Source organism: Schistocerca gregaria, chromosome 2, assembly GCF_023897955.1.
Source record: "Schistocerca gregaria isolate iqSchGreg1 chromosome 2, iqSchGreg1.2, whole genome shotgun sequence".
NCBI lineage: Eukaryota > Metazoa > Arthropoda > Insecta > Orthoptera > Acrididae > Schistocerca > Schistocerca gregaria.
The window spans coordinates 89,717,452-89,744,528 of NC_064921.1; the positions used below are offsets into that span (position 1 = coordinate 89,717,452).

The following is a 27,077-nucleotide window of genomic DNA, read 5'->3' on the forward strand; positions in this document are numbered from 1 at the left end:
AAGTAGTGAAGGAAATTGAAGTTTTTGCAGATATGTTGCCACAAACATTCTGTGAGCTTACAAACAGTGGTAATCATCATGCAGTCTTCCAAAAATAACTGGAATGAAAGACTGCATTATAGAGTGGCCAAAAGATCATAATTGTCTTGAGGCAGACCAAGGTCATGTAGTGGAGCAAACTGAAGTTTCTGCAGATGCATTGCTACAAGAGTTGTATGGGATTACCAGCAATGGCAAACATCATATCATCTTCCAAAAAATAACAATAAAACAATTAACAGTGTTAGCATTTGTGAGGTATTGTTTGATAGTTACATTTATGAACTCGAACACTTCACATGATTAAACTAATCACTCAACTATTACCTTATCAAGTATATGTTATTGGTTTCAGAACAAAGAATCTAGTGGAGTGTTGCTAGTGCCACCATCATGATGGAACTAAGTGTTGCACTACATTACAGATGGTGCATAATACGCTCAGAAATTATTCAAGACTTGTAGCCTCATTTTGTAGGCTAAAAATAATCCAACACCTCATTAAACATGTTTGCTCATATTTAATCAAACACACAACGCTAATAAGTCTGCAGCATACTGTTGCTGTTGTCACTGAAGGTAAAATTCTTTGGGTTCTTAGGCTGCAGTCCGCAGCTTGTAGCCTAGTGGCTAGTGTTACTGCCTCTGGATCACGGGGTCCCAGGTTCGATTCTCGGCCAGTTTGGAGATTTTCTTTGCTCAGGGACTCATCATCTCATCGTCATTCATGAAAGTGACAAGATTGGACTGAACAAAGATTGGAAATTTGTACGGGCACTGATATTCAGCGCAGTTGAGCAACCCACAAACCAAACATCATCATCATCATCATCATCATCGTCATCATCATCATCTTAGGCTGCATCATATTTCATGTACACGATCGACATTTCAACTCCTCTGCTGGCGTCCTGTTCAGCATTTTGTGATATTCACAATTGAATGAACACTCTGCTAACCATAGCTGAACATTCAGCTAGCCATGTACTCCCCAAGATCATGAAAAAGATCCAAGCAGAAGAGTTGCAATGTCGATCGTGTAGAAGAAATATGACATGGCCATACAAACCAGAAGATTTTACTTTCACTAATAACTATATTTATAAAATTATCTGCTACACAAAAATCTATTTAAATCAGACTGGGTAAAAATATTTTTGTTGTTGTTATTGTTTACAGGGGATACAGAAACACTCATCAGAAAGAGCATTACACGAACCTGAATATCTGTCACTACTTAGTGCTCTTACATACCCTGTAGACAGACCAGACAGTAGCCATAAACGTTGCAGTCAAGACAGCTTAGATTTCCTGGAAGCTAGTGCTGTGAGTACAAAAATACCAGTATCTGGTTTAGAAATAAGTTGAACAGTTCAGGAGAGTAAAATGCTGAAAACGTTTGTGACCTTTCTAAGCCTTCTGAGACTATTTCCTTAGTGCATAAACTTATAAACTTGATCTCTCCTGTTTCACTCCTCAAATAATACAAATTGATTACATTAAAATATAGGAAAATTACAGTGTGTGTGTGTGTGTGTGTGTGTGTGTGTGTGTGTGTGTGTGTGTGTATGCGCGCGCGCGCATTTAAACTTTACAATTCGTATAAGACATAATGAAAATCAAAGCTCTATAACTAGCCGCAATAAGATAATATATATAATATTTTACATGACACGCATGTTTTGACGCAATTGCCATTATCAAGTGACCTGCAAAAATAACATATTGGTAAGATTATCCATACGTAAATTATGGTTGCTTTATGTTTACAATTGCGTTGGTACTTACATATTGCATCTATTGTAAATTTTTTTGGTGTCGAGTTGTGGTAAGTACAACATTTTTTGTTGCTACAAAATGTAAAAATACATTTGACAGATGTTTTGACTGTTCAGTATTTTGGCAGTTCTTTACTGCAGTGCTATGTGTTTAAAAATATATATGGTTTACCAGAGATCGTCTTACATTTCCTTGTTTTAATTTTCCTTTGAATTTTATCTATGGTTTGTGTATATTTTGTTTCCCATATGACTATCCCTTTTGTATTCTGTTATGTCAATAAAGTTTTTGAGCATGTTTAAAGTCTGGTGTTCATGTAGAATTTCATGTGGGTATCTTCTTGTTTGAATATATATTTCTAGTTTTTTGAGAATGTTCATAGTAAGGCATTTTGTTATTCTATTTAATGTTTCTAATGCAGTTTCAGTTTTCTTTGATTTCTGGCGTTCAAATAATTTAGGGATAAAGCTATTTTAAGAAGACATGATTTGATAAGTTTCTGCAGTAGAAGTTTTCCTGTGCTGTAATAGATTTTGTTTCCTGCACTGTTATGTTGGTATATAGGTTTGTAATGTCAGATCTGCTGTTAGGTGGAATTTGTATTTGTACACAGACCATAGATAAAATTCAAAAGGAAATAGAAACAGTGAAATGTAACATCGTCACAGATAAGCCATGTATATCAGGTTGGTGCATAAGCTCGTAACATTTTTGTTTAGCATGTTGGTATTCTGGTTGCTATGAGTTTATTTATCAATTGTCATTTTTATTTGTAATTCATTGTTGTTATTTGAGTCTACATATTGTCATTTTGTCATTTGGAGATAGTGTGTGGAGCTTCGGATGCTAGAAAATAGCGTGCCAAGTGGAGGGCTCAGAATATTTCCAATGTCTTCCTCTGCTTCATTTTAAAAGAGGGGTGACAGCAGCGTAGGCAGCCAGAAACATTTGCAACAGGATAATGCCATTGGTCAGAATATAGCAAGAAAAATGTTTTCTTGTATTAAGGAGGATCGTTTAGACATTACTGACTCTCCATGTTCAAGAAGACCTTTGGGATTTGATGAAGATTGTTTAAACGCATTAATCCACAATGATCCATATCATTGTGCTCAAGAACTGACAAATGCGATAAACTATGATCAGTCGCCCATTGTGCAACATTTGCATGCAACGGGGTTCAAAAATGAGCTGTGTGCCCACTGCATGCTTGCTCTAAGCCAAAATCGCAAAAATCAGTGGGTAACCGTTTGTGCATCTCTGCTTCCTGGTCATCAGTTGGCTTGTGAGCAGCACCCACCTTGCCTATCCTGCATTGTTAATGGTGACAAGACATGCTGTCTATAGGCTAACATAAGTAAAAGGAAGGAATGGTTGAACACAAACAAAGCAGCAAACTCTTGTACAGAGACCTGCGCGCATCCACAAAAGATAAAGTTATGTGTCTGGTGGAACAGCGATAGTGTGGTGTACTAAGAATTGCTACATGTGATGTAACCGCAACTGCTGGCATTTATTGGCAACAACTGAGACATCTTGCAGATGAAATTCAAGAACAAAGGCATGGCAACACCCATCTGCTTTCTCGTAGACTGACAAAAAACAATATACAAGAATTGAGTTGGGAAGTCATTCTGCTCCCACCTTATCACCTGCTCTTGAATTCAGATTTTCACCTTTTCCACTTTCTATTGAACAGCCTTCATAGAACTTCCTTTCAGGATGAAATTGTGCTCCGGATATGGCTTAACAAGTTCTTTATGTCAAAACCACATGGTTTTTACAGTCGCAGAATCGAAAAGTTACTGAAGTGTTGACATACTGTTTGTGAGTACTGAAGGAGAATATATTATTGAAGACTAAAGTCTCTATTATGTGTATTTGGTGGGTTTATTAAACTTATGGAAAAGTGGTACGAACTTATCCACCTACCTAACACTTTGTAAACATATGTCATTCTAGTAAAGAACTGCCAAAACACTGAACTGCTAAAATATCTGTCAAAGATATATTTTTAACTAATTAATGGAAAATCTCATATAAAGATGTGAAACAATTACTAACAAAGAGATAGAGGGGCTGGCCAGTACTTACCTCAGCTCAGTACAGCCGATAGAAACACAAAAAACAACCGAAAATTTAAGCTCCTAGCTTTCAGAATAAATGTTCCTTCATCAGGGAGGAGAGAGGGGAAAAAAGGGAAGAAGGGAAAGTGGATTTAGTTACTCACAACCCAGGTTATGAAGCAACAGGGAAAGGAAAACAGGGAAGGTAGCAAGGATGGAGGCATGGTTGTCAGAGGGAAGCCAATACACATAATAGAGACTTTAGTCTTCAATAATATATTCTCCTTCAGTACTCACAAACAGTATGTCAACGCTTCAGTAACTTTTCGATTCTGCGACTGTAAAAACCATGTGGTTTTGACATAAAGAACTTGTTCCCTCTGACAACCATGCCTCCATCCTTGCTACCTTCCCTGTTTTCCTTTCCCTGTTGCTTCATAACCTGGGTTGTGAGTAACTAAATCCACTTTCCCTTCTTCCCTTTCTTTCCCCTCTCTCCTCCCTGATGAAGGAACATTTATTCCGAAAGCTAGGAGCTTAAATTTTCGGTTGTTTTTTGAGTCTCTATCGGCTGTACTGAGCTGAGGTAAGTACTGGCCAGCCCCTCTATCTCTTTGTTAGTAAAAGATATATTTTTATGTTTTGTAACTACAAAAAATTTTATACGTACCTCAACTTGATGAAAAAAAAAAAAAAGAATTACTGTAGATGCAATACTGTCATCACTTCCAACTAGGTGTAAGTACCAATGCAAATTTAAACATGAAACAGCACAATCTACATATAAATAGTCTTACCGAAGTTGTTTTGACAGTTCACTTGATGAAGCAATTAAGCCTAAACTGCCCTGTCATTTAAAATATTAAACACGTTGTCTTATTGCAGCTAGTTTTGGAGCTTTTATTTCCATTATGTCTTATTATGACGTATACTATACTACAGGCATAACAGAACGTAAAATATTTCCAGATTTTGGTTGCTGCTTGTATATTCATGCTTTGAAGTGTGAAGAAATTTTGATTTATGTCCCATTTGAATTTAATTGTGACGTGCACCCTATGACTTAAGTTATCACCTTTCTCCACTTGGTGAAAATTTCGATACCTTTCTGTTATTTTTTCCTGACTACACCTGTACTCATCATTTTTCCCCTTTTCTGTACAATTTGTACATAGTGTAGGCGAATAACAGCTGTAAGGAAAGCCACTGTATTAGCTTGAATTTCTCTGATTTTACCACTGAAGTCATTTCATTAGATTTGTATGGGGAGGTAGAATTATGTTATTAGACTTTCTTGGAATGCACATTTCTGAATTTTAACAGTAAACCTCTCAATGATACCTAGTACCTCTTGTAGCATCTTGAGCTGGAGGTGGATGAACACCACCTTGTCACTCTCCCTCTTTCTAAATGAACCTGTGGTTAAATATTCTGCTCTTCTTTGAATCATCTCAGACATCTGTATTGATTATACCTGATAGTGATCGCAGGTTGATGTGCAGTATTCAAGAATCAGCGAAATCTCATTCACAGGTGACTTACACTTCCTTGTCACACTTCTAACTATTATAAGTCTGACTTTGCTTTCTTTGAACATATTTATATGTACACTAGCTGTTACCTGCTGCTGCACTCACGTATCAATAGTTTTGTTATAATAGATGATAGTGAGCAATATGCTATTGTACATGCAATAACATCAGCTGCCCTCTCATGTATGCCTCTTTGAGTAAACATAGCTCATGATCTCCGCCCTGCCCTAACTGCCCCAATGCACAATGATGCGGTGCACTCAGTATTGCTGCCAAGCACTGCATGTTGAGGGGAATGGGCATGTATATATTACACAGCATGTATATTACACCATGTGACGTCCCCTCTCCGCTGCGTGCTGCTGATGTTGATGCTGTGGAGCTGTTACTGCTACAGCTCGGTCGGTGGAGTTGAGACGCAATGCACGATGATAGATGTCCTTGTTGGTTAACGAGAGACAAGATCTGAAAAAGCTCTTAAGAAATCGTTCCTCGCGTAATGATTAAAGTTTGATTGAGAGTCCGCAGTTTCCTTATTAATGCAAACTGCGCACTCTGATTGTCTCTTATGGTTTGAAGTTGAATTATTATGTGCCTGGTTAATACTTTAGAGCAGTAATTGGTGAATCTTCCCTCATGCGCGTTGTCCACATCACCAAAAGCGAGGAAAAAGTTCAATTACAGATTGTATTGGTCGTTGTTTGTTCGTTGCTAAGTAAAATTCTTCACTCTATATGATGCAAAATCCACAGATACTCTTTTACAATGTCTTAATTATCTTGCATCGTAATATTATGTATGTCCAAACCTTCCTTGTCACAACTAACAGTCCACAAATTTACTTCCAAGTTAGTCACTGTTCATTAACTTTTGACGAGCAATTACCAAATATTCATAAAAAGATGGAGGTGACAAGTTGAATTTCCACTTTTGATGAAGAATTTTATTGCTCATTTTCGCTAAATACCTTATAAACATAATGCTACATGCACACACGATTAATTAGCACTGGCAGTTCTGTTAGTTTCAAGTATCGAGACAATTACTACAGCTTTAACCCTTGGCGTAATTGTATCTTCTTCATGTATTCGTGTCAGTGTCTCCTACTCGAGACTAAACGTGTATTATAGTCTTTCGAAACTTTGTCCATTCCTTTCTATAAGTTCATTTATATGAATGTTGAATCCAATATTGCCTACTTCCATTAATAAAGTCCAACAACTTGGCATACACATTCAGTTCAAGTCACTAGTCTGAGAATCAATTCACAAAATCCGTGCATCTATGTCACACAACAACGACTCTTGGAAGTAAAACAATCTCATCGCGCTCCGTTCGCTCAACTATGGCAAGAGCTGCTCTCGTATGACTTTATAGCACAATAGCTAGCAAGCTACTTACCTTTTCCGTGAATGAATATTGTAGATGCATTGAATTTCTTCATTGCGTTTACAACTCCCACATAAAAGTTATCTCTAACTGACATTTCTTTGGACTTAACTTTCATGGTATTAATTTGCAATTATTACTTAGATATTCCTCCCCCCATGAACCATAGACATTGCCATTGGTGGGGAGGCTTGTGTGCCTCAGCGATACAGATAACCGTACCGTAGGTGCAACCACAACGGAGGGGTATCTGTTGAGAGGCCAGACAAACGTGTGTTTCCTGAAGAGGGGCAGTAGCCTTTTCAGTAGTTGCAGGGGCAACAGTCTGGATGATTGACTGATCTGGCCTTGTAACAATAACCAAAACGGCCTTGCTGTGCTGATACTGCAAATGGCTGAAAGCAAGGGGAAACTACAGCCGTAGCTTTTCCCGAAGGCATCCAGCTTTACTGTATGGTTAAATGATGATGACGTCCTCTTGGGTAAAATATTCTGGAGGTAAAATAGTCCCCCATTCAGATCTCTGGGCAGGGACTACTCAAGAGGACATCGTTATCAGGAGAAAGAAAACTGCCGTTCTACGGATCAGAGCATGAAATGTCAGATCCCTTAATCGGGCAGGTAGGTTAGAAAACTTAAAAAGGGACATGGATATGTTAAAGTTAGATATAGTGGGAATTAGGGAATTTTGGTGGCAGGAGGAACAAGACTTTTGGTCAGGTGAATACAGGGTTTTAAATACAAAATCAAATAGGGGTAATGCAGGAGGAGGTTTAATAATGAACCAAAAAAAATAGGAGTGCGGGTAAGCTACTACAAGCAGCATAGTGAACGCATTATTGTGGCCAAGATAGACACGGAGCCCATGCCTACTAGAGTGGTACAAGTTTATATGCCAACTGTCTCTGCAGATGATGAAGAAATTGATGAAATGTATGATGAGATAAAAGAAATTATCCAGGTAGTGAAGGGAGACGAAAATTTAATAATCATGAGTGACTGGAATTTGAGAGTAGAAAAAGGGAGAGAAGGAAACATAGTAGGTGAATATGGATTGGGTGTAAGAAATGAAAGAGGAAGCCGTCTGGTAGAATTTTGCATAGAGCATAAATTAAATGCTTGGTTCAAGAATCATGAAAGAAGGTTGTATACATGGAAGAGGCCTGAAGTTACTGGAAGGTTTCAGATAGATTATATAATGGTAAGACAGAGATTTAGGAACCAGTTTTTAAATTGTAAGACATTTCCAGGGGCATATGTGGACTCTGACCACAATCTATTGGTTATGAACTGTAGATTAAAACTGAAGAAACTGCAAAAAGGTTGGAATTTAAAGAGATGGGACCTTGATAAACTGACTAAACCAGAGGTTGTACAGAGTTTCAGGGAGAGCATAAGGGAACAATTGAAAAAGATAGGGGAAAGAAATACAGTAGTAGTAGTATGGGTAGCTTTGAGGGATGAAGTAGTGAAGGCAGCAGACGAACAAGTAGGTAAGAAGACGAGGGCTAGTAGAAATCCTTGGGTGACAGAAGAAATATTGAATTTAATTGATGAATGAAGAAAATATAAAAGTGCAGTAAATGAAGCAGGCAAAAAGGAATACAAATGTCTCAAAAATGAGATCAACAGGAAGTGCAAAATGGCTAAGCAGGCATGGCTAGAGGACAAATGTAAGGATGTAAAGGCTTACCTCACTAGGGCTAAGATAGCTACTGCATACAGGAAAATTAAAGAGACCTTTGGAGAAAAGAGAACCACTTGCATGAATATCAAGAGCTCAGTTGGAAATCCAGTTCTAAGCAAAGAAGGGAAAGCAGAAAGGTGGAAGGAATATGTAGAGTGTCTATACAAGAGCGACGTACTTCTGGGCAATATTACGGAAATGGAAGAAGATGTAGACGAAGATGAAATAGGAGATATGATACTGCGTGAAGAGTTTGACAGAGCACTGAAAGACCTAAGTCGAAACAAGGCCCCGGGAGTAGACAAAATTCCATTAGAATTACTGATAGCCTTGGGAGAGCCAGTCCTGACAGAACTCTACAGTCTGGTGAGCAAAATGTATGAGACAAGCGAAATACCCTCAGACTTCAAGAAGAATATAATACTTCCAATCCCAAAGAAAGCAGGTGTTGACAGATGTGAAAATTACCAAACTATCAGTTTAATACGTCATGGCTGCAAAATACTAACACAAATTCTTTACAGATGAATGGAAAAACTGCTAGAAGCTGATCTCAGGGAAGATCAGTTTGGATTCCGTAGAAATATTGGAACATGTTAGGCAATACTGACCTTACGACTTATCTTAGAAGAAAGATTAAGGAAAGGCAAACCTACGTTTCTAGCATTTGTAGACTTAGAGGAAGCTTTTGACAATGTTGACTGGAATATTCTTTTTCAAATTCTAAAGGTGGCATTGTAAAATACAGGGAGCGAAAGGCTATTTACAATTTGTACAGATGCCAGCTGGCAGCTATAAGAGTCGAGGGACATGAAGGGGAAGCAGTGGTTGGGAAGGGAGTGAGTTAGGGTTGTAGCCTATCCCCGATGTTATTCAATCTGTATATTGAGCAAGCAGTAAGGGAAACAAAAGAAAAATTCAGAGTAGGTATTAAAATCCATGGAGAAGAAATAAAAACTTTGAGGTTTGCAGATGACATTGTAATTCTGTCAGAGACAGCAAAGGACTTGGAAGAGCAGTTGAACGGAATGGACAGTGTCTTGAAAGGAGGATATAAGATGAACATCAACAAAAACAAAATGAGGATAATGGAATGTAGTCGAATAAATCGGGTGATGTTGACGAATTAGATTAGGAAATGAGACACTTAAAGTAGTGAAAGAGTTTTGCTATTTGGGGAGCAAAATAACTGATGATGGTCGAAGTAGAGAGGATATAAAATGTAGACTGGCAATGGCAAGGAATAGATTTAAGTGTAAGGAAATCGTTGCTGAAAGTATTTGTATGGAGTGTAGCCATATATGGAAGTGAAACATGGACAATAAATAGTTTGGACAAGAAGAGAATAGAAGATTTTGAAATGTGGTGCTACAGAAGAATGCTGAAGATTAGATGGGTCGATACCATAACTAATGAGGAGGTACTGAATAGAATTGGGGAGAAGAGGACCTTGTGGCACAACTTGACTAGAAGAAGGGATGACTTGGTAGGACATGTTCTGAGGCATCAAGGGATCACCAATTTAGTATTGGAGGGCAGTGTGGAGGGTAAAATTCGTAGAAGGAGACCAAGAGATGAATACACTAAGCAGATTCAAAAGGATGTAAGTTGCAGTACATACTGGGAGATGAAGCAGCTTGCACAGGATAGAGTAGCATGGAGAGCTGCATCAAACCAGTCTCAGGACTGAAGACTACAACAACAACAACTTAGATGTTTGGTAAATAACTAAAGATTACCTTTCTTTCTTCTTCCTTTCTACCAAAACACACTCTGTTATGCTTAATGTTGGTGTTTATCAAGACTTTCTAATGTTATATCATTGGCAAAGTTGCCGTACCTGTCAGGATAACTTTTCCCTACTTTACATCATGATGGTCTTTCCTAATTGGGTTTTGGCGTTGATTAGGGTGGTACAAACACAAATTTAATGATTAACCTCCAAAGCTACTTTCACATTTAATTATATTTGTAAGGAAGTAAGAATGAACACATTGAGGATTGCGTGAGCATTGTATCTAGCTCTTACATGAGTGCCTACCAGTAAATTGAAATCAGGTGCGCGTATGGCTTTACTGACTGCAAGACTCATTTGGGATGCCTGGTTACTCAAGGCAAGTCTTTTATTTGATGACACTTCAGTGACTTGCACATCAGTGGTGATAAAACAACAAATAGGACAACATGCTCCCAGTCCTGAGCAGAGTAAATTCGACCTCACTGAGAAATGAACCCAGGACCCTATGATTGAGGGTCAGCAGTGCTAACCACAACACAAAGAGCCATTGACACGTCAGTAGTTTTGTTATGATGAGTGACGGTTATATTATTAAAATAAAATGTGGACTTTCTAAAAATTATTAAATAATGTTAAACTGATAAAGGAAGAATTTTTTTTTAATTTGGTGCTGTGCAAATTTTATAATATTTGTACATGCAGTAATGATAGCCAATCTCACTTGGCGGTCTGTCATCCATGGCTGTGCTTGCATATTGCAATTAGATGCAGCCTCACTTAAAGCCTCCCATGTTCTACATGCAAAGGCGCGATGTCTCTCTGTTTGCTATGCAGCATTTAAATGACGCTGTCATTGTGAGTCTTCAGGCGTTTCAAAAAACTATAAGAGACACGTCCCCCCATGAACCATGGACCTTGCCGTTTGTGGGGAGGCTTGCGTGGCTCAGCGATACAGATGGCCATACCGTAGGTGCAACTGCAACGGAGGGGTATCTGTTGAGAGGCCAGACAAATGTGTGTTTCCTGAAGAGGGGCAGCAGCCTTTTCAGTAGTTGCAGGGGCAACAGTCTGGATGATTGACTGACCTGGCCTTGTAACACTAACCAAAACGACCTTGTTGTGCTGGTACTGCAAACGGCTGAAAGCAAGGGGAAACTACAGCCGTGATTTTTCCCGAGGGCATCCAGCTTTACTGTATGGTTAAATGATGATGGCGTCCTCTTGGGTAAAATATTCTGGAGGTAAAATAGTCCCCCATTCAGATCTCCGGGCGGGGACTACTCAGGAGGATGTCGTTATCAGGAGAAAGAAAACTAGTGTTGTACAGTCCGGAGTGTGGAATGTCAGATCCCTTAATAGTGCAGGTATGTTAGAAAATTTAAAAAGGGACATGGATATGTTGATGTTAGATATAGTGGAAATTAGCGAAGTTTAGTGGCAGGAGGAACAAGACTTTTGGTCAAGTGTATACAGGGTTATAAATACAAAATCAAATTGGGGTAATACAGGAGTAGGTTTAATAATGAATAAAAAAGTAGGAGTGCAGGTAAGCTACTACAAACAGCATAGTGAACGCATTATTGTGGCCAAGATAGACACGAAGCCCATGCCTACTAGAGTGGTACAAGTTTATATGCCGACTAGCTCTGCAGATGATGAAGAAATTGATGAAATGTATGATGAGATAAAAGAAATCATTCAGGTAGTGAAGGGAGACGAAAATTTAATAATCATGAGTGACTGGAATTTGAGAGTAGGAAAAGGGAGAGAAGGAAACATAGTAGGTGAATATGGGTTGGAGGTAAGAAATGAAAGAGGAAGCCGCCTGGTAGAATTTTGTGCAGAGCATAACTTAATCATAGCTAACACTTGGTTCAAGAATCATGAAAGAAGGTTGTATACAAGAAAGAAGCCTGGAGATACTAAAAGGTATCAGATAGATTACACAGGGTGTTATAAAAAGGTACGGCCAAACTTTCAGAAAACATTCATCACACACAAAGAAAGAAAATATGTTATGTGGACATGTGTCCAGAAATGCTTACTTTCCATGTTAGAGCTCATTTTATTACTTCTCTTCAAATCACATTAATCATGGAATGGAAACACACAGCAACAGAATGTACCAGCGTGACTTCAAACACTTTGTTACAGGAAATGTTCAAAATGTCCTCTGTTAGCAAGGAATCAGGCATCCACCCTCCGTCGCATGGAATCCCTGATGCGCTGATGCAGCCCTGGAGAATGGCGTATTGTATCACAGCCGTCCACAATACGAGCACAAAGGGTCTCTACATTTGGTACCGCGGTTGCGTAGAGAAGAGCTTTCAAATGCCCTCATAAATGAAAGTCAAGAAGGTTGAGGTCAGGAGGGCGTGGAGGCCATGGAATTGGTCCGCCTCTACCAATCCATTGGTCACCGATCCTGTTGTTGAGAAGCGTACGAACACTTCGACTGAAATGTGCAGGAGCTCCATCGTGCATGAACCACAGGTTGTGTCGTACTTGTGAAGGCACATGTTCCAGGAGCACAGGTAGAGTATCCCGTATGAAATCTTGATAACGTGCTCCATTGAGAGTAGGTGGAAGAACATACTGACGAAACTAAAATGAGCTCTAACATGGAAATTAAGCATTTCCGGTCACATGTCAACATAACATCTTTTCTTTATTAGAGTGTAGGAATGTTTCCTGAAAGTTTGGGCGTACCATTTGGTAACACCATGTATAATGGTAAGACAGAGATTTAGGAACCAGGTTTCAAATTGTGCGACATTTCCAGGGGCAGATGTGTACTCTGACCACAATCTATTGGTTATGAACTGTAGATTAAAACTGAGGAAACTGCAAAAAGGTGAGAATTTAAGGAAATGGGACCTTGATAAACTGACTAAACCAGAGGTTGTAGAGGTTTTAGGGAGAACATAAGGGAACAATTGACAGGAATGCCGTGGTGGAGGGGGGAGGGGTGGGGGGAGAGAAATACAGCATAAGAAGAATGGCTGGCTCTGAGGGATGAAGTAGTGAAGGTAGCAAGTAGGTAAAAAGACGAGGTCTGGTAGAAATCCTTGGGTAACAGAAGAAATATTGAATTTAATTGATGAAAGGAGAAAATATAAAAATGCAGTAAATGAAGCAGGCAAAAAGGAATACAAATGTCTCAAAAATGAGATCAACAGGAAGTGCAAAATGGCTAAGCAGGCATGGCTAGAGGACAAATGTAAGGATGTAAAGGCTTATCTCACTAGGGGTAAGATAAATACTGCCTACAGGAAAATTAAAGATGCCTTTGGAGAAAAGAGAACCACTTGTATGAATATCAAGAGCTCAGTTGGAAACCCAGTTCTAAGCAAAGAAGGGAAAGCAGAAAGGTGGAAGGAGTATATAGAGGGTCTATACAGGGGTGATGTACTTGAGGACAATATTATGGAAATGGAAGAGGATGTAGATTAAGATGAAATGGGAGGTACGATACTGCGTGAAGAATTTGACAGAGCACTGAAAGACCTGAGTCAAAACAAGGCCCTGGGAGTAGACAACATTCCATTAGAACTACTGATGGCTTTGGGAGAGCCCGTCATGACAAAACTTTACCATCTGATGAGCAAGATGTGTGAGACAGGTGAAATACCCTCAAACTTCAAGAAGAATATTATAATTCCAATCCCAAAGACAGCAGGTGTTGACAGATATGAATATTACCGAACTATCAGTTTAATAAGCCATGGCTGCAAAATACTAATGCGAATTCTTTGCAGATGAATGGAAAAACTGGTAGAAGTTGACCTTGGGGAAGATCAATTTGGATTCCGTATAAATGTTAGAACATGTGAGGCAATACAGACCCTTCAAAGAAAGATTAAGGAAAGGCAAACCTACGTTTCTAGCATTTGTAGACTTAGAGAAAGCTTTTGATAATGTTGACTGGAATACTCTCTTCGAAATTCTGAAGGTGGCAGGGGGAAAATACTCGGAGTGAAAGGCTATTTACAATTTGTACAGAAACCAGATGGCAGTTATAAGAGCCAAGGGACATGAAAGGGAAGCAGTGGTAGGGAAGGGAGTGAGTCAGGGTTGTAGCCTATCCCCCATGTTATTCAATCTGTATATTGAGCAAGCAGTGAAGGAAACAAAAGAAAAATTCGGAGTAGGTATTAAAATCCTTGGAGAAGAAATAAAAACTTTGAGGATCGCTGATGACATTGTAAATCTGTCAGAGACAGCAAAGGACTTGGAATAGCAGTTGAATGGTATAGACAGTGTCTTGAAAGGAGGATATAAGATGAATATCAACAAAAGCAAAACGAGGATAATGGAATGTAGTCGAATTAAGTCGGGTGATGCTGTGGGAATTAGATTAGGAAATGAGACACTTAAAGTAGTAAAGGAGTTTTGCGATTTGGGGAGCAGAATAACTGATGATGGTCAAAGTAGAGCGCATATAAAATGTAGACTGGCAATGGTAAGGAAAGCGTTTCTGAAGAAGAGAAATTTGTTAACATCAAGTATAGATTTAAGTGTGAGGAAGTCATTTCTGAAAGTATTTGTAGGAGTGTAGCTATGTATGGAAGTGAAACATGGATGATAAATAGTTTGGACAAGAAGAGAATAGAAGCTTTCGAAATGTGGTGCTGCAGAAGAATGCTGAAGATTAGATGGGTAGATCACATAACTAATGAAGAGGTATTGAATAGAATTGGGGAGAAGAGGACCTTGTGGCACAACTTGACTAGAAGAAGGGATGACTTGGTAGGACATGTTCTGAGGCATCAAGGGATCACCAATTTAGTATTGGAGGGCAGTGTGGTGGGTAAAAATCGTAGAAGGAGACCAAGAGATGAATACACTAAGCAGATTCAAAAGGATGTAGGTTGTAGTAAGTACTGGGAGATGAAGAAGCTTGCACGGGATAGAGTAGCATGGAGAGCTGCATCAAACCAGTCTCAGGACTGAAGACCATAACAAGAAACAAGAGACACATGATGGTCACTGCCTAAAATGTGACTGGCTTGTCACTGATATTAGTGTGGAAGAATGGATTAAAAAGGTTGAGGATTATAAACCATTGTATTCAATACATAGAACTGTATTATCTCAGATCAAACAATAAAAGGATTTCTCAAAGAAGATAAAGTTCAAAAGTCAAAGAGTAAATAGCTTTCCTAAAGAATAATTATTGTTCCAAATTTTGTATTATATTCTTCAAATCAATAAATGTTTTGTATCTAAGACTTTCTATGTAGGCTATGGTCTCCCTCAGCATTCAGATTATCTGCATATCAGTTTTTGATGAAAATCAGTTCAGTGGTTTAGTTGTGAAAGCGTAACAGACAGAAATATGCACAGTACAGTATATTTTCTTATTTTGAGGGTCAGTTTTGAATCACTGTACCAAGCATCAATCCTCTACAGGTCTTCATGCATTTCACAACAATTTTCTAACTGTGAGATTTCTCACACCAACAGAGTTTCTTGCATTATTTAGAAGTCAAATCAAGAACAGAAAAGTCTCTGTTTCAGTGCGCATGATGTTGTTTTCACACTTGTTGATTTTTATTCTTTAAAAACAATGCCAGAAGAAACGAAATTTTGTTGGCAGTGCAACAGGAAAGGCATGTTGTTTGCACTATGATCCATACATAGAATACTTGCAGTATCTGAGTACAGTTATTAATATTTTTTTTGGTTTTGCTTCACATTTTAAGTAAAAATGAATGGAAAGAGCTTGATAGTCAAAACACATTATGGTTCACATAATGACATATCAAAAGCATGATTGTTTTGCCATGAAGTGTTATACAAATAACATTAAAAACAGCATGGTGAGTTCTATTTGGTAATAAGTCTTTAATCTACCACAAAGCCAGTATAATATTCTGGAGACTCATATTTGGTTGTTTGGCCAATACTCAGACAAGAACTTCCTGAAACTGAAGTTCTACTATTTAACCATCTAAATAAAACATCCGAGTAGATAAGTTACTTGGGTGGTTGTTTTCCCAAATGGGTATACATACTGTGACATCTATTTCATCTCACGCTTAAACATAAGCAATGTATTGGTAGATAATTTGTACCATTAGATGAAGATATCTCGTATAAAGAGACAGTTAGCTAGTTGCATTTGTAAGAGTGTACAAATCTCAGGAATTGATTTCCAATTTATGTGAGATAAAAATGTTAATAATTTAATGTATGATTAAGGAATTTTCCCTGTTGAACAGATAATCTGAGCAACATGTTATAAAGAGAAAAGGGCATGTTATAGAGAGAAAAGGGAGTGCACTTAGAATAGATAAAAGAACCTAGATACTCACAAGTCACTATGTCATCATGAAGAAAAGGATTAAAATTGTATTGTGACATTTTTGTTTATTAGTTTTATATCATTGCAAGATTTATAGAGCCTGGCACAGCACTGTAACAGAGGGCCCATAGGTTAATTTGCAAAGTTATCAAGAGTTACATAAAAATTGTAATACAGAACAATAAAGATATTCCTGGATGGAATAATACATAAAATAAACAAGAAGCATGTAAAGCTTTACATGAGTCTAGGATTCCATCCATCATAATTCTAATGGCCCTTTTTTTGGCGTTTTAATGTGTGATAGCTGTTTTATTAGCATTTCGCAAAATGTGACCTCATATTTAAGGTGAGAATAAAAATGGACATGATATCTATTCTAGAATGTTTTCCTGCTACAGCAAGATTTAGTGAGGGAAGCAGGTAGCAGGCCTTGCTCAATTTTATGGTAAGATATTCTATATGTTGATCTCATTTTACATTCCTTTGCGGTCATAATCCTAAGAATTTGGCTTCTGTACTGTTATCAACTGGTTCATTATTGATAACAGGGAAACGGGATGTGTGTATCCTTGTTCAGACCATTGTGAAATGTTAGTGCAATAGTTTTATTTTATGACCCAGTGGGCCCGCAGTATTGAAGATATCTCTGAGAATGTAATGAAATCCAAATTGCTGCTGTAGGAGTTTAGTATTTTCGTGTGATATATCCATCTAGCCAAAATGGATCAATCACAGTAAAACACTAAACTCCTATAGCAGCAATTTGAATTGATTACTTAATTTTCTTTTACTGTTTACTAAAAGCTGATTATTCTGCACCCATTTATTTTGTGACAGTTCTGTGACTCTTCCTTACTTGCCCCTTTATTAGAATTGTGGTTACCTTTGGGGTTCACCATGTTTAATTGTTTATAATCTGACAAGTGTTCAGAAATAGTTATAATACTGACATTAGAATGCTTGATGCTCACTGTTTGCTTATGATTTCTCAGGAAGGAACTGATCCAACTGTTGGACAGACTTCAAGTATTGTACTTTTCAAGCTTTGACAGCAGAATCTTACAATCCACCATGTCAAAAGCTATCAATAAATTAAACTAAACTCCATCCAAACAGGCCCAGGCCCGCAAAGGCCCAGTAGTACCAATCAGCTGCTGTAACATCCTCAGCCAATAGCCGTCACATCACTGGTTGTGGCCACGGAGGGGCATGTGGTCAGCACACCATTCTCCAGGTCTTTGTCAGTTTTCATGACTGCAGCCGCTACTTCGCAGTCAAGTAGTGACTCGATTGGCCTCACAAGGACTGATTGTACCTCGCTTGCCAACAGTGCTGGGAAGACCCAGACAGTCACCCATCCAAGTGCTAACCATGCCTGATAGCACTTAACTTTGATGATGTGACGGGAAGTGGTGTTACCACTGCGGCAAGGCTGTTAGCCAAAAGCTATCAGTAGGTCAATAAATACTACTGTTTATTCCTGTCACTTGTCTTCTGGGGTTGGAATACAAAAATTTATGCGTACACAAATGGCAGTTATTGTTGATCTCTAATTTCTGAATCCATGTTTTTCATTATATAGGCAGTCAAAGAGAGTGGACATGTGGAATAAGGTGTGCTTGCTTGTGTGTGTTATATATATATACGAAAGTGCTGGCAGGTTGATAGATACACAAACATACACACAAAATTCAAGCTTTCACAACCAACGGTTGCTTCATCAGGAAAGAGGGAAGGACGAAAGGATGTGGGTTTTAAAGGAGAGGGTAAGGAGTCATTCCAATCCCAGGAGCGGAAAGACTTACCTTAGGGGGAAAAAAGGACAGGTAACACACACACACACACACACACACACACACACACACACACACACACACACACACACACAATCCAACCGCACATACACAGTCACAAGCAGACATTTGTATACACAAAGAGTTTGGGCAGAGATGTCAGTCGAGGTAGAAGTACAGAGGCAAAGATGTTGTTGAAAGACAGGTGAGGTATGAGCGGTGGCAACTTGAAATTAGCGGAGGTTGAGGCCTGGCGGATAATGAGAAGAGAGGATATACTGAAGGGCAAGTTCCCACCTCTGGAGTTCTGACAGGTTGATGTTAGTGGGAAGTATCCAGATAACCCGGACGGTGTAACACTATGCCAAGATGTGCTGGCCGTGCACCAAGGCATGTTTAGCCACAAGGTGATCCTCATTACCAACAAACACTGTCTGCCTGTGTCTATTCATGTGAATGGACAGTTTGTTGCTGGTCATTCCCACATAGAAAGCTTCACAGTGTAGGCAGGTCAGTTGGTAAATCATGTGGGTGCTTTCACACGTGGCTCTGCCTTTGATCGTGTACACCTTCCGGGTTACAGGAAGGGAGTAGGTGGTGATGGGAGGCTGCATAGGACAGGTTTTACACCGGGGGCGGTTACAAGGGTAGGAGGCAGAGGGTAGGGAAGGTGGTTTGGGAATTTCATAGGGATGAATGTAGAGGTTACAAAGGTTAGGTGGACGGTGGAAAGACACACTTGGTGGAGTGAGGAGGATTTCATGAAGGATGGATCTCATTTCAGGGCAGGATTTGAGGAAGTCATATCCCTGCTGGAGAGCCACATTCAAAGTCTGATCCAGTCCCGGAAAGTATCCTGTCACAAGTGGGGCACTTTTGGGATTCTTCTGTGGGAGATTCTGGGTTTGAGGGGATGAGGAAGTGGCTCTGGTTATTTGTTTCTGTACCAGTTTGGGAGGGTAGTTTCGGGATGCGGAAGCTGTTTTCAGGTTGTTGGTGTAATGGTTCAGGGATTCCAGACTGGAGCAGATTCGTTTGCCACAAAGACCTAGGCTGTAAGGAAGGGACCGTTTGGTGTGGAATGGGTGGCAGCTGTCATAATGGAGGTACTGTTGCTTGTTGGTGGGTTTGATGTAGACGGACGTGTGAAGCTCGCCATTGGACAGATGGAGGTCAACGTCAAGGAAAGTGGCACGGGATTTGGAGTAGGACCAGGTGAATCTTATGGAACCAAAGGAGTTGAGGTTGGAGAGGAAATTCTGGAGTTCGTCTTCACTGTGAGTCCAGATCATGAAGATGTCATCAATAAATCTGTACCAAACTTTGGGTTGGCAGGCTTGGGTAACCAAAAGGCTTCCTCTAAGCGACCCATGAATAGGTTGGCGTACGATGGGGCCATCTTGGTACCCATGGCTGTTCCCTTTAATTGTTGGTATGTCTGGCCTACGAAAGTGAAGTAGTTGTGGGTTAGGATGAAGCTGGTTAAGGTAATGAAAGAGGTTTTAGGTACGGTGGCAGGTGATAGAGATGAAAGGAAGTGCTCCATCGCAGCGAGGCCCTGGACGTGCGGAATATTTGTGTATAAGGCATCAATGGTTACAAGGATGGTTTCCGGGGGTAACAGATTGGGTAGGATTCCAGGCGTTCTAGAAAGTGGTTGGGCCTTTGATGAAGGATGGGAGACTGCATGTAATGGGTTGAAGATGTTGATCTACGTAGTCAGAGATACGCTCTGTGGTGGCTTGGTAACCAGCTATAATGGGGCGGCCAGGATGATTGGGTTTGTGAATTTTAGGAAGAAGGTAGAAGGTAGGGGTGTGCGGTGTCAGTGGGGTCAGGAGGGCTCATACCTCACCTGTCTTTCAACAACATCTTTGCCGCTGTACTTCTGTGTTGACTGACATCTCTTCCCAAACTCTTTGCGTATACAAATGTCTGATTGTGACTGTGTATGTGCGGATGGATGTCTGTCTGTGTGTGTGTGTGTGTGTGTGTGTGTGTGTGTGTGTTTGTGTGTGTGTGTGTGTGTGTGAGTGTATACCTGTCCTTTTTTCTCCCTAAGGTAAGTCTTTCTGCTCTTGGGATTGGAATGACTCCTTACCCTCTCCTTTAAAACCCACATCCTTTTGTCTTTCCCTCTCCTTCCCTCTTTCCTGAAGAAGCAACTGTTGGTTGCGAAAGCTTGAATTTTGTGTGTATGTTTGTGTGTCTATCGACCTGCCAACGCTTTTGTTTGGTAAGTCACGTCATCTTTATATGTGTGTGTGTGTGTGTGTGTGTGTGTGTGTGTGTGCGTGTGTGTGTTTCTTTCTTTTGTTTTCTGAAGAAGGAATTGGCTGAGAACTAAGTATGTAACAGTGTTTCCATTGTGCCAGTCTGTGACTCAATGTGTCACCTTTACAGCGAGTTGCAGTCTATCTTTTTCATATTATTGTTGAAATTCCAGCTTGGACTTTCCATTGTTTTGTTTTGCTCAGTGGCTTTTCTTTCATCCCACAACTCTATGATGTTTTCATTTGTTACTATCCTAGAAAGCATGAATGGACAACTGGCGTGGGATTGGTTTCTATCAAGCCTATTGAAGAAATTTGAGAAGTTACTCCTAATAGTTTGTTGAGAGGGATTCTTATCTCATTGCTGTGTTTTGTTTTCCTATTCTTTCTCACATTAACATTGGTACCTAAAAAATTCTTATCCATTATGGATACTATGACTGCTGAAAATGAAGGTAAATTATAATGAATTAGCTGCAACAAGTTGCTTTTGTCGTAGGCATTTATTTTGTGTGATGACATTTAAAGATGCCTGGCAACACATCTTCAGATGTGTACATTTTTGTACATGTCATGAATGTTTGTTTCTTTAGTAACGCCATTGCATAATCTTGTAATGGAAGTTTTTAAGATGACTAGTGAAGAACACAATACATAAATATACAGTGTTCATGACACGTACATAGATATAAACACCTAAAGATGAGATGAACATAAAATTAATTACTCTGAAAAACACTTATTTTGAGGCATAATTTATTGGCCTTACATCACAGGAAATGAGTGCCATTCATATTGATGCATTATCCCATTTAACGCCACACGCTAGGCACTGTTGTAATTCATCCAGCTGTTAGTTCTAATTATTCCTATTGATCACATTTCTTCCCTCATCCTTGCTTGTTTTCATGTGTTATTTTCCACACCTACCTGTGTCACATGAACATTTGAACCTCGACCTAACCCATCCCCTCTCTCTCTTCCCTTATGCCAACATATGTGAATTCCAGTACCTCATCGATTCTGTCCTTTTTCCCCTTGGTTTTGTACATTTTTTTACTTATTTGTTCATGCATATTTTTATTTATCTTCACATATTTGCGAATATTTTCATATATTTATGCATATTTTTACATATCTGTGCGTATTTTATGTGTCTACATATTTGTGCACATTTTGCATGTCTCTACATATTTTTATGCATCTTTTCTGTTATCCAGCTGCCCTCACAACCACCTAAAGCCTTTATTTGCTCATTTCCTACGTCATTTCCAGTTTCCCCAATGCCATCACTGCCACAGTGGATCCCTGCACCATTTCATAAAATATCTCTTTCCCTGCATGAAGCTGAGTCCCCCATCCTGTTCCTCAAATGCTGCCTAAGCCATTGATTACTCCCCCAACAGCCTAACTGTAAAAATTCCTTTCTCTGGATCCCACACCTCCTTTCACAGTGAACTTCACCTTTTCAGATTCTGCTAGTCCCTCTCCCTCAGAAACCTGATTCTGCAAAAACACATCTGAATGGCACAAACATACCAGAATCATCCCTATTCCCCCTGCAAGATACTGCTGCTATACACATCTCTGAAATTGAGTCTGTTACACTTAAGTGCCATTAAGAGCATTTCAGGCACAGTTTCCATAAGCTATCCAACCTGCTGATATCGTGATGTCGCTGTGGGGCACAACTGTTCAACATCCATCCCAACCACAGCCTCCCTCCTCGTCAACTCAGACCCTGTCTATCTGATCTCTTCAGTTTGCCACATCCCTCAAAACTTCTTACTGCCATATTCTCCTAAACTTCCTACTGCCACGTCCTCCAAAACTTCCTACCAACACTTCACTAAATACAGAGCTGAAACAATCCTAGAACAATGTTGTGAACCTTTCCACCTTTCCACCAAAATCCTCGCCCTACAGAAGTTTCAGTCTTATCCAAAAGCCTCACCTTCAGCCCTACACTGAAATTTAACCATGTTGGACTTATAAGAGACCTGCTCTCCTTCTCCTGATCCCTGCAGTGGAAACACATTTTTGCCACCTTTCATATCCAACAATGATTCAGATTTCTCACCTACCATGGACATGGGTATGTCAAAGTTACAAGGGCTGTTAGTGGCCATTGCGGGTCACTTTCGTAAGGGAAGCCACTGCTGAGATGTGCATGTCACATGGTGCCACTCAGTGGCAACTGTTTGTCACTGAGATTGTGGCTCAGGCTTGAAGCATAGTTCATGCTTGCTGTACTTCGTAGTTGTTTGTATCACACCATTGCACGGCCACATTCACTCAGTTTGTTTTCCAGTTTTGAGTGGTTACTGATTTGGTACTGTTGTATTACTACACTTACTTCATCAAGTCCTACACTTGTTAGTGCTTCATTCACTTTGTGAACTCAGTCGGTTGCATACTTATAGGAATGTTTGTTCATTTCATGTGGTTTGGTGTAACCACCTGAGCAAGTGATGATAAGCTCTTCACCTATGCCACGCAGGATAGCAAACTGGGAACAGGGAACTTTCTCACAGTGCTGTTTTGTTTAGCGAACCATGGATCCTGAGTTTGTCAATTTGTAGCAGCAGCAGCAGCAACAGCGCGGAATGCTGTTACAGTTTCTTCAAAATCACCAACAGATGGCAGCTGCTGTTCCTGTACTTCCCCCTCTACCATTCACTTCTTTTGATAAAGCAAGCGACAGTTGGGAGGTCTATTTATGATGTTTCAGATTGCACTGCAAGGCAAGTCAGACTGATGATCCTGGTCACTGTTGTGCACTGCTAGTGTCATCAAGTTGTAAATTTTATGAAGTGATGCAAAAACTACGCCTATTCTCAGACCACAGCAGTTTGAAGTTTTCTGACATTTGTAGTTCACTGACTGAATACTATGGTCATCAGATGCCCTTCATTGCAGCCAGACTCAAGCTCAATCAGTGTGTTAAATGAAGTAAACAATCCTATGCAGTCTGGACTGCTCATTTACAAGGCTTAGCTCATAAGTGTGATTTTGACTGTCAAAAGTGTGATGCATCTTATGTAAATTCTTTAATTCAAGACGTTATAATACATCTGGCTCCAGATAGTGAGGTTAGTCTAGAGGCCTTAGAAACTTCAGATTCTGCTTTGAGTGATGTGTTAAAAATTGCTAAGGCATATGAAGTGAGTGCCTCAGCACAGGCACTGTTCAATGATTTTTCGATGTTGTTAGTAGTACTGGTTATCACCGTATTCTTCAATCAACTGATTACTCCCTGTCAAGATCGCCATCTGATTTACTGAGCTCTCGTGCATCTGGTAGTCCGGTGACACTGTATTCAGTAGTCAGTGCTTCCTCGTCATCCATGTTGGTAGACATCCAAAGAATAAAGTGTTTAGTGTGTCAGTTGCATATGTGGGCCAGTGAAATATGCACATAATGTAGCGTTACCTGGTGGTAACTGTTTGCCACTGAACCTGTGGCCCGAGTTTATGGCACGGTTCATTGCTTTCTGAACTTTGTAGCTATTCGTGTCATGGCATTGCACAGCCAAGCTGACTCCATTTGTTTTCCAGTCTCGCGTGGTTACTGATTTGGAACTGTTGTTTTTGTGCGCCAACTTGACTATGTCCCTGACTTTCTGGTGCTTTGTTCACTTTGTGAAGTCAATGTATTGCAGACTTATAGGACTGTGTGAGGTTTGCTGTACCCACAAGGGTAAGTGATGATAAACAGTCTACCTATGCCACGCAGTGTAGAAAATCTCCAATCCCTCCAACCAAAGCCAATCTAATCCCAAAATTGAACCCTGCTTCTCCCACTTCATACCACAATCCAGCTATGATCCTCCCCCACTCCCATCTGACACACCCTGAGTATCTTCCAGGTATTCAAACAATCCTGTTGGAAGAACATCTGGAACTGAGCGTTATTGCAGAGGTTGAAAATACCACTTCAGTTGTAAATTTCTTTATTTTCACATGACCAGTTTTTTATGTATTTTTTGTTGTTGTTTCTTCATTTTAAATGTAAACCATTAAATTAAAATTGTGAACGGCCGGGCTTGTGACCCCACATTCTTCTCTCCATCAATAGATGGCAGCACTTTCGCCACACCGGTTTACCAATTTGCCGTCTCATTCACATCTGCTACTCCCTGTTCTGCACTCGTAGGCAGCACACTGTTCCTGGTACATGCAGCTCTCAGGGACCACAGCACAGCGTAAGTGTCATGATATCATTTGTATATTTCCCAACCCAAGCAGTCATCTGTAGTACTGTCTGGTGCCACTTTCGCATTGACATAGGTTTCACAGCACCTAGCCCGACCAGCAGTTTCAAAATGTTTTTTAAAAGTTTTTAAAACTTTTTAGATTTTTTTTGTTTTGTTTTTTATGTGTGTTGCAGCATATGAAAATTATCTCTCGTCTTTTGCTATTTCCTGTATAACACCAGAAGGTGGGCTTATAACAGTCCAAAATCGGTCACGTGAAAATAAAGAAATTTACAACTGAAGCGGTATTTTCAACCTCTGCTTCCAGGAATTCCTTACCTCCAACTTGGGCACACCATCCATCCTCAGATCCCTTCCTAAGAACACCAACCCTTCAGCAGAAGAAACTATAGCCATACCCAGTCTCAAAACAGATCCTGATGTAATCATTATACCTGTGGCAGTGTGGCAATTTTTTTTGGAAAACATGGAATTCTCAGGGAATTACATTTTACCTGGAAAAATAGGGGGAGTCTCAGAGAATTTCAGGAATTTGATAAAATCTCAGAGCAAACTGTTGTTTTTTTTTTTTTTTAACTTAGCATTGAAATTTAATTTTAATTGAGTTTTAAAAATCACAAATTTTAAAATATTTAATCCTTAAAAGTGTGTTAGACTTATGAATGTTATTTCGTATAAATTATCTGTATTTAAAAACTGCAGTTAAACTACTGCTTCTTATGGTTGGTACACCTCAGTGAGAGGAAAGGAAAGTCATTATCTCCCCACCCCACTCATCATTAATTTATCAGGAGCTCTTTATGACACCATCTTCCTCCCCACACCTGGAATTCTCAGGGTCCTTTTTTTTCCCCCAAGTTTGAGTATAGTCACCCTGTGCAGACAAATGTTCCATATCTGTCATTGTGAATCACAGTATCTAGCTGGTGGAAGGCCTCTGCCAATTGTCAGACTTCACAACCTCCAAACTGTGCCATAGAGATCCCATTCTGGAAGTCCAAATAACCTCCAAACCCTTCTTAAAGCCTTAGGCACTTCACGGAACCACGTCCCTGAATCCATTTCCCTCCTCACCCCTTTGATAACGTGCACACCCACCTTTTATATGCTCCCCAGAATACTCAAAACCCAACAATCCTGGATATCCCACTGGAGCTGGTTATTGTGCACCCACTAAAAGAATTTTGGCTCTCAGTGACCAGGAACTCCAACCAATTGCCCAAAATCTAACCTCCCACATCAGAGATACCTACCACTTCCTTTACTGACTCTGCACCATCCCCACTCCCTTTACCTCCTGGATTCCTATTTGTCACCATTGGCACGACTTCCCTATACATCAACATCCCTCATGCCCATGGTTTTCCTGCTATTGAACACTACCTCTCCCAACATTATTCCGACTCCAAACCCACTATTTCATTACGCATATACCTTACTAACTTTATCCTAATACACAACTAATTTTCCTTTGAAGGGAAGGTAACATAACATTTCCACAGCACAGCCATGGGCATCTGCTTAGCATGCTCATATTCCAGCCTGTTTATCGGTCATCTACAGGAAACCTTCTTAGCCTCTCAAGACCCTAAACTCCTGGTCTTTTTATTTTTATTTATTATTATTATTATTATTATTATTATTATTATTGCATAACTTATTTTATCTGAGCAAAGCACTCTACATTACCACTCATCTGTATTTGTAAATTATGAAAGGAACAGAGAAACATATGAATGTGCTTCATTTCATTTTTATATTTTGTGATGTTTCGTGATGAACATAATTTTATTTTTTTGTTTAAGATGCGCTTGTGTGTGTGTGTGTGTGTGTGTGTGTGTGTGTGTGTGTGTGTGTGTGTGTGTGTTGGAAAAGTGTTAAAAGTACATGGATTTGGCATCTGCATTACATTTGTATTCTATTTTCAGGTTGTTAGTCTAACTGAAGGAAGCAGCAGTTACCATTCTGCCCCAGAATCGGTCAGTGACATAGTGATTAAAAAACAGCGGAGCAGTAGTAGCAGCAATTCAGAAAGCAATGGAAGTAGTCAGCCAAGTTGTGAAAGTTATGTTGATGTTTCTGAACCAGACAGCTGGGCAGAATCTGAATCACCATTGCAGCATCTGGATAGTGATCAGCAAAAATTATTCACGTTTTGTGTATGGGACAGCAGCAGAAGCCAACTACCAAATGGACTACCAGGTAAAAAGTTTAAAAATTTCTCAAAATATTTATGCTGTAAGTGTCTTTGTGCC

General features: G+C 39.6%; 1 protein-coding gene across 2 annotated transcripts in view; it reads left to right on the forward strand.

The window, feature by feature from the left end:
* The window catches only part of LOC126336392 (guanine nucleotide exchange protein smcr8b-like), a 103,833-nt gene that overhangs the window by 62,956 nt on the left and 13,800 nt on the right, over positions 1-27,077 (forward strand). For both annotated transcript variants that reach the window (XM_050000067.1, XM_050000068.1), the window contains 2 exons: positions 1,219-1,365; positions 26,751-27,024. In XM_050000067.1, the coding sequence (XP_049856024.1) occupies positions 1,219-1,365; positions 26,751-27,024 (421 nt within the window). The remainder of the gene's footprint in view (positions 1-1,218; positions 1,366-26,750; positions 27,025-27,077) is intronic.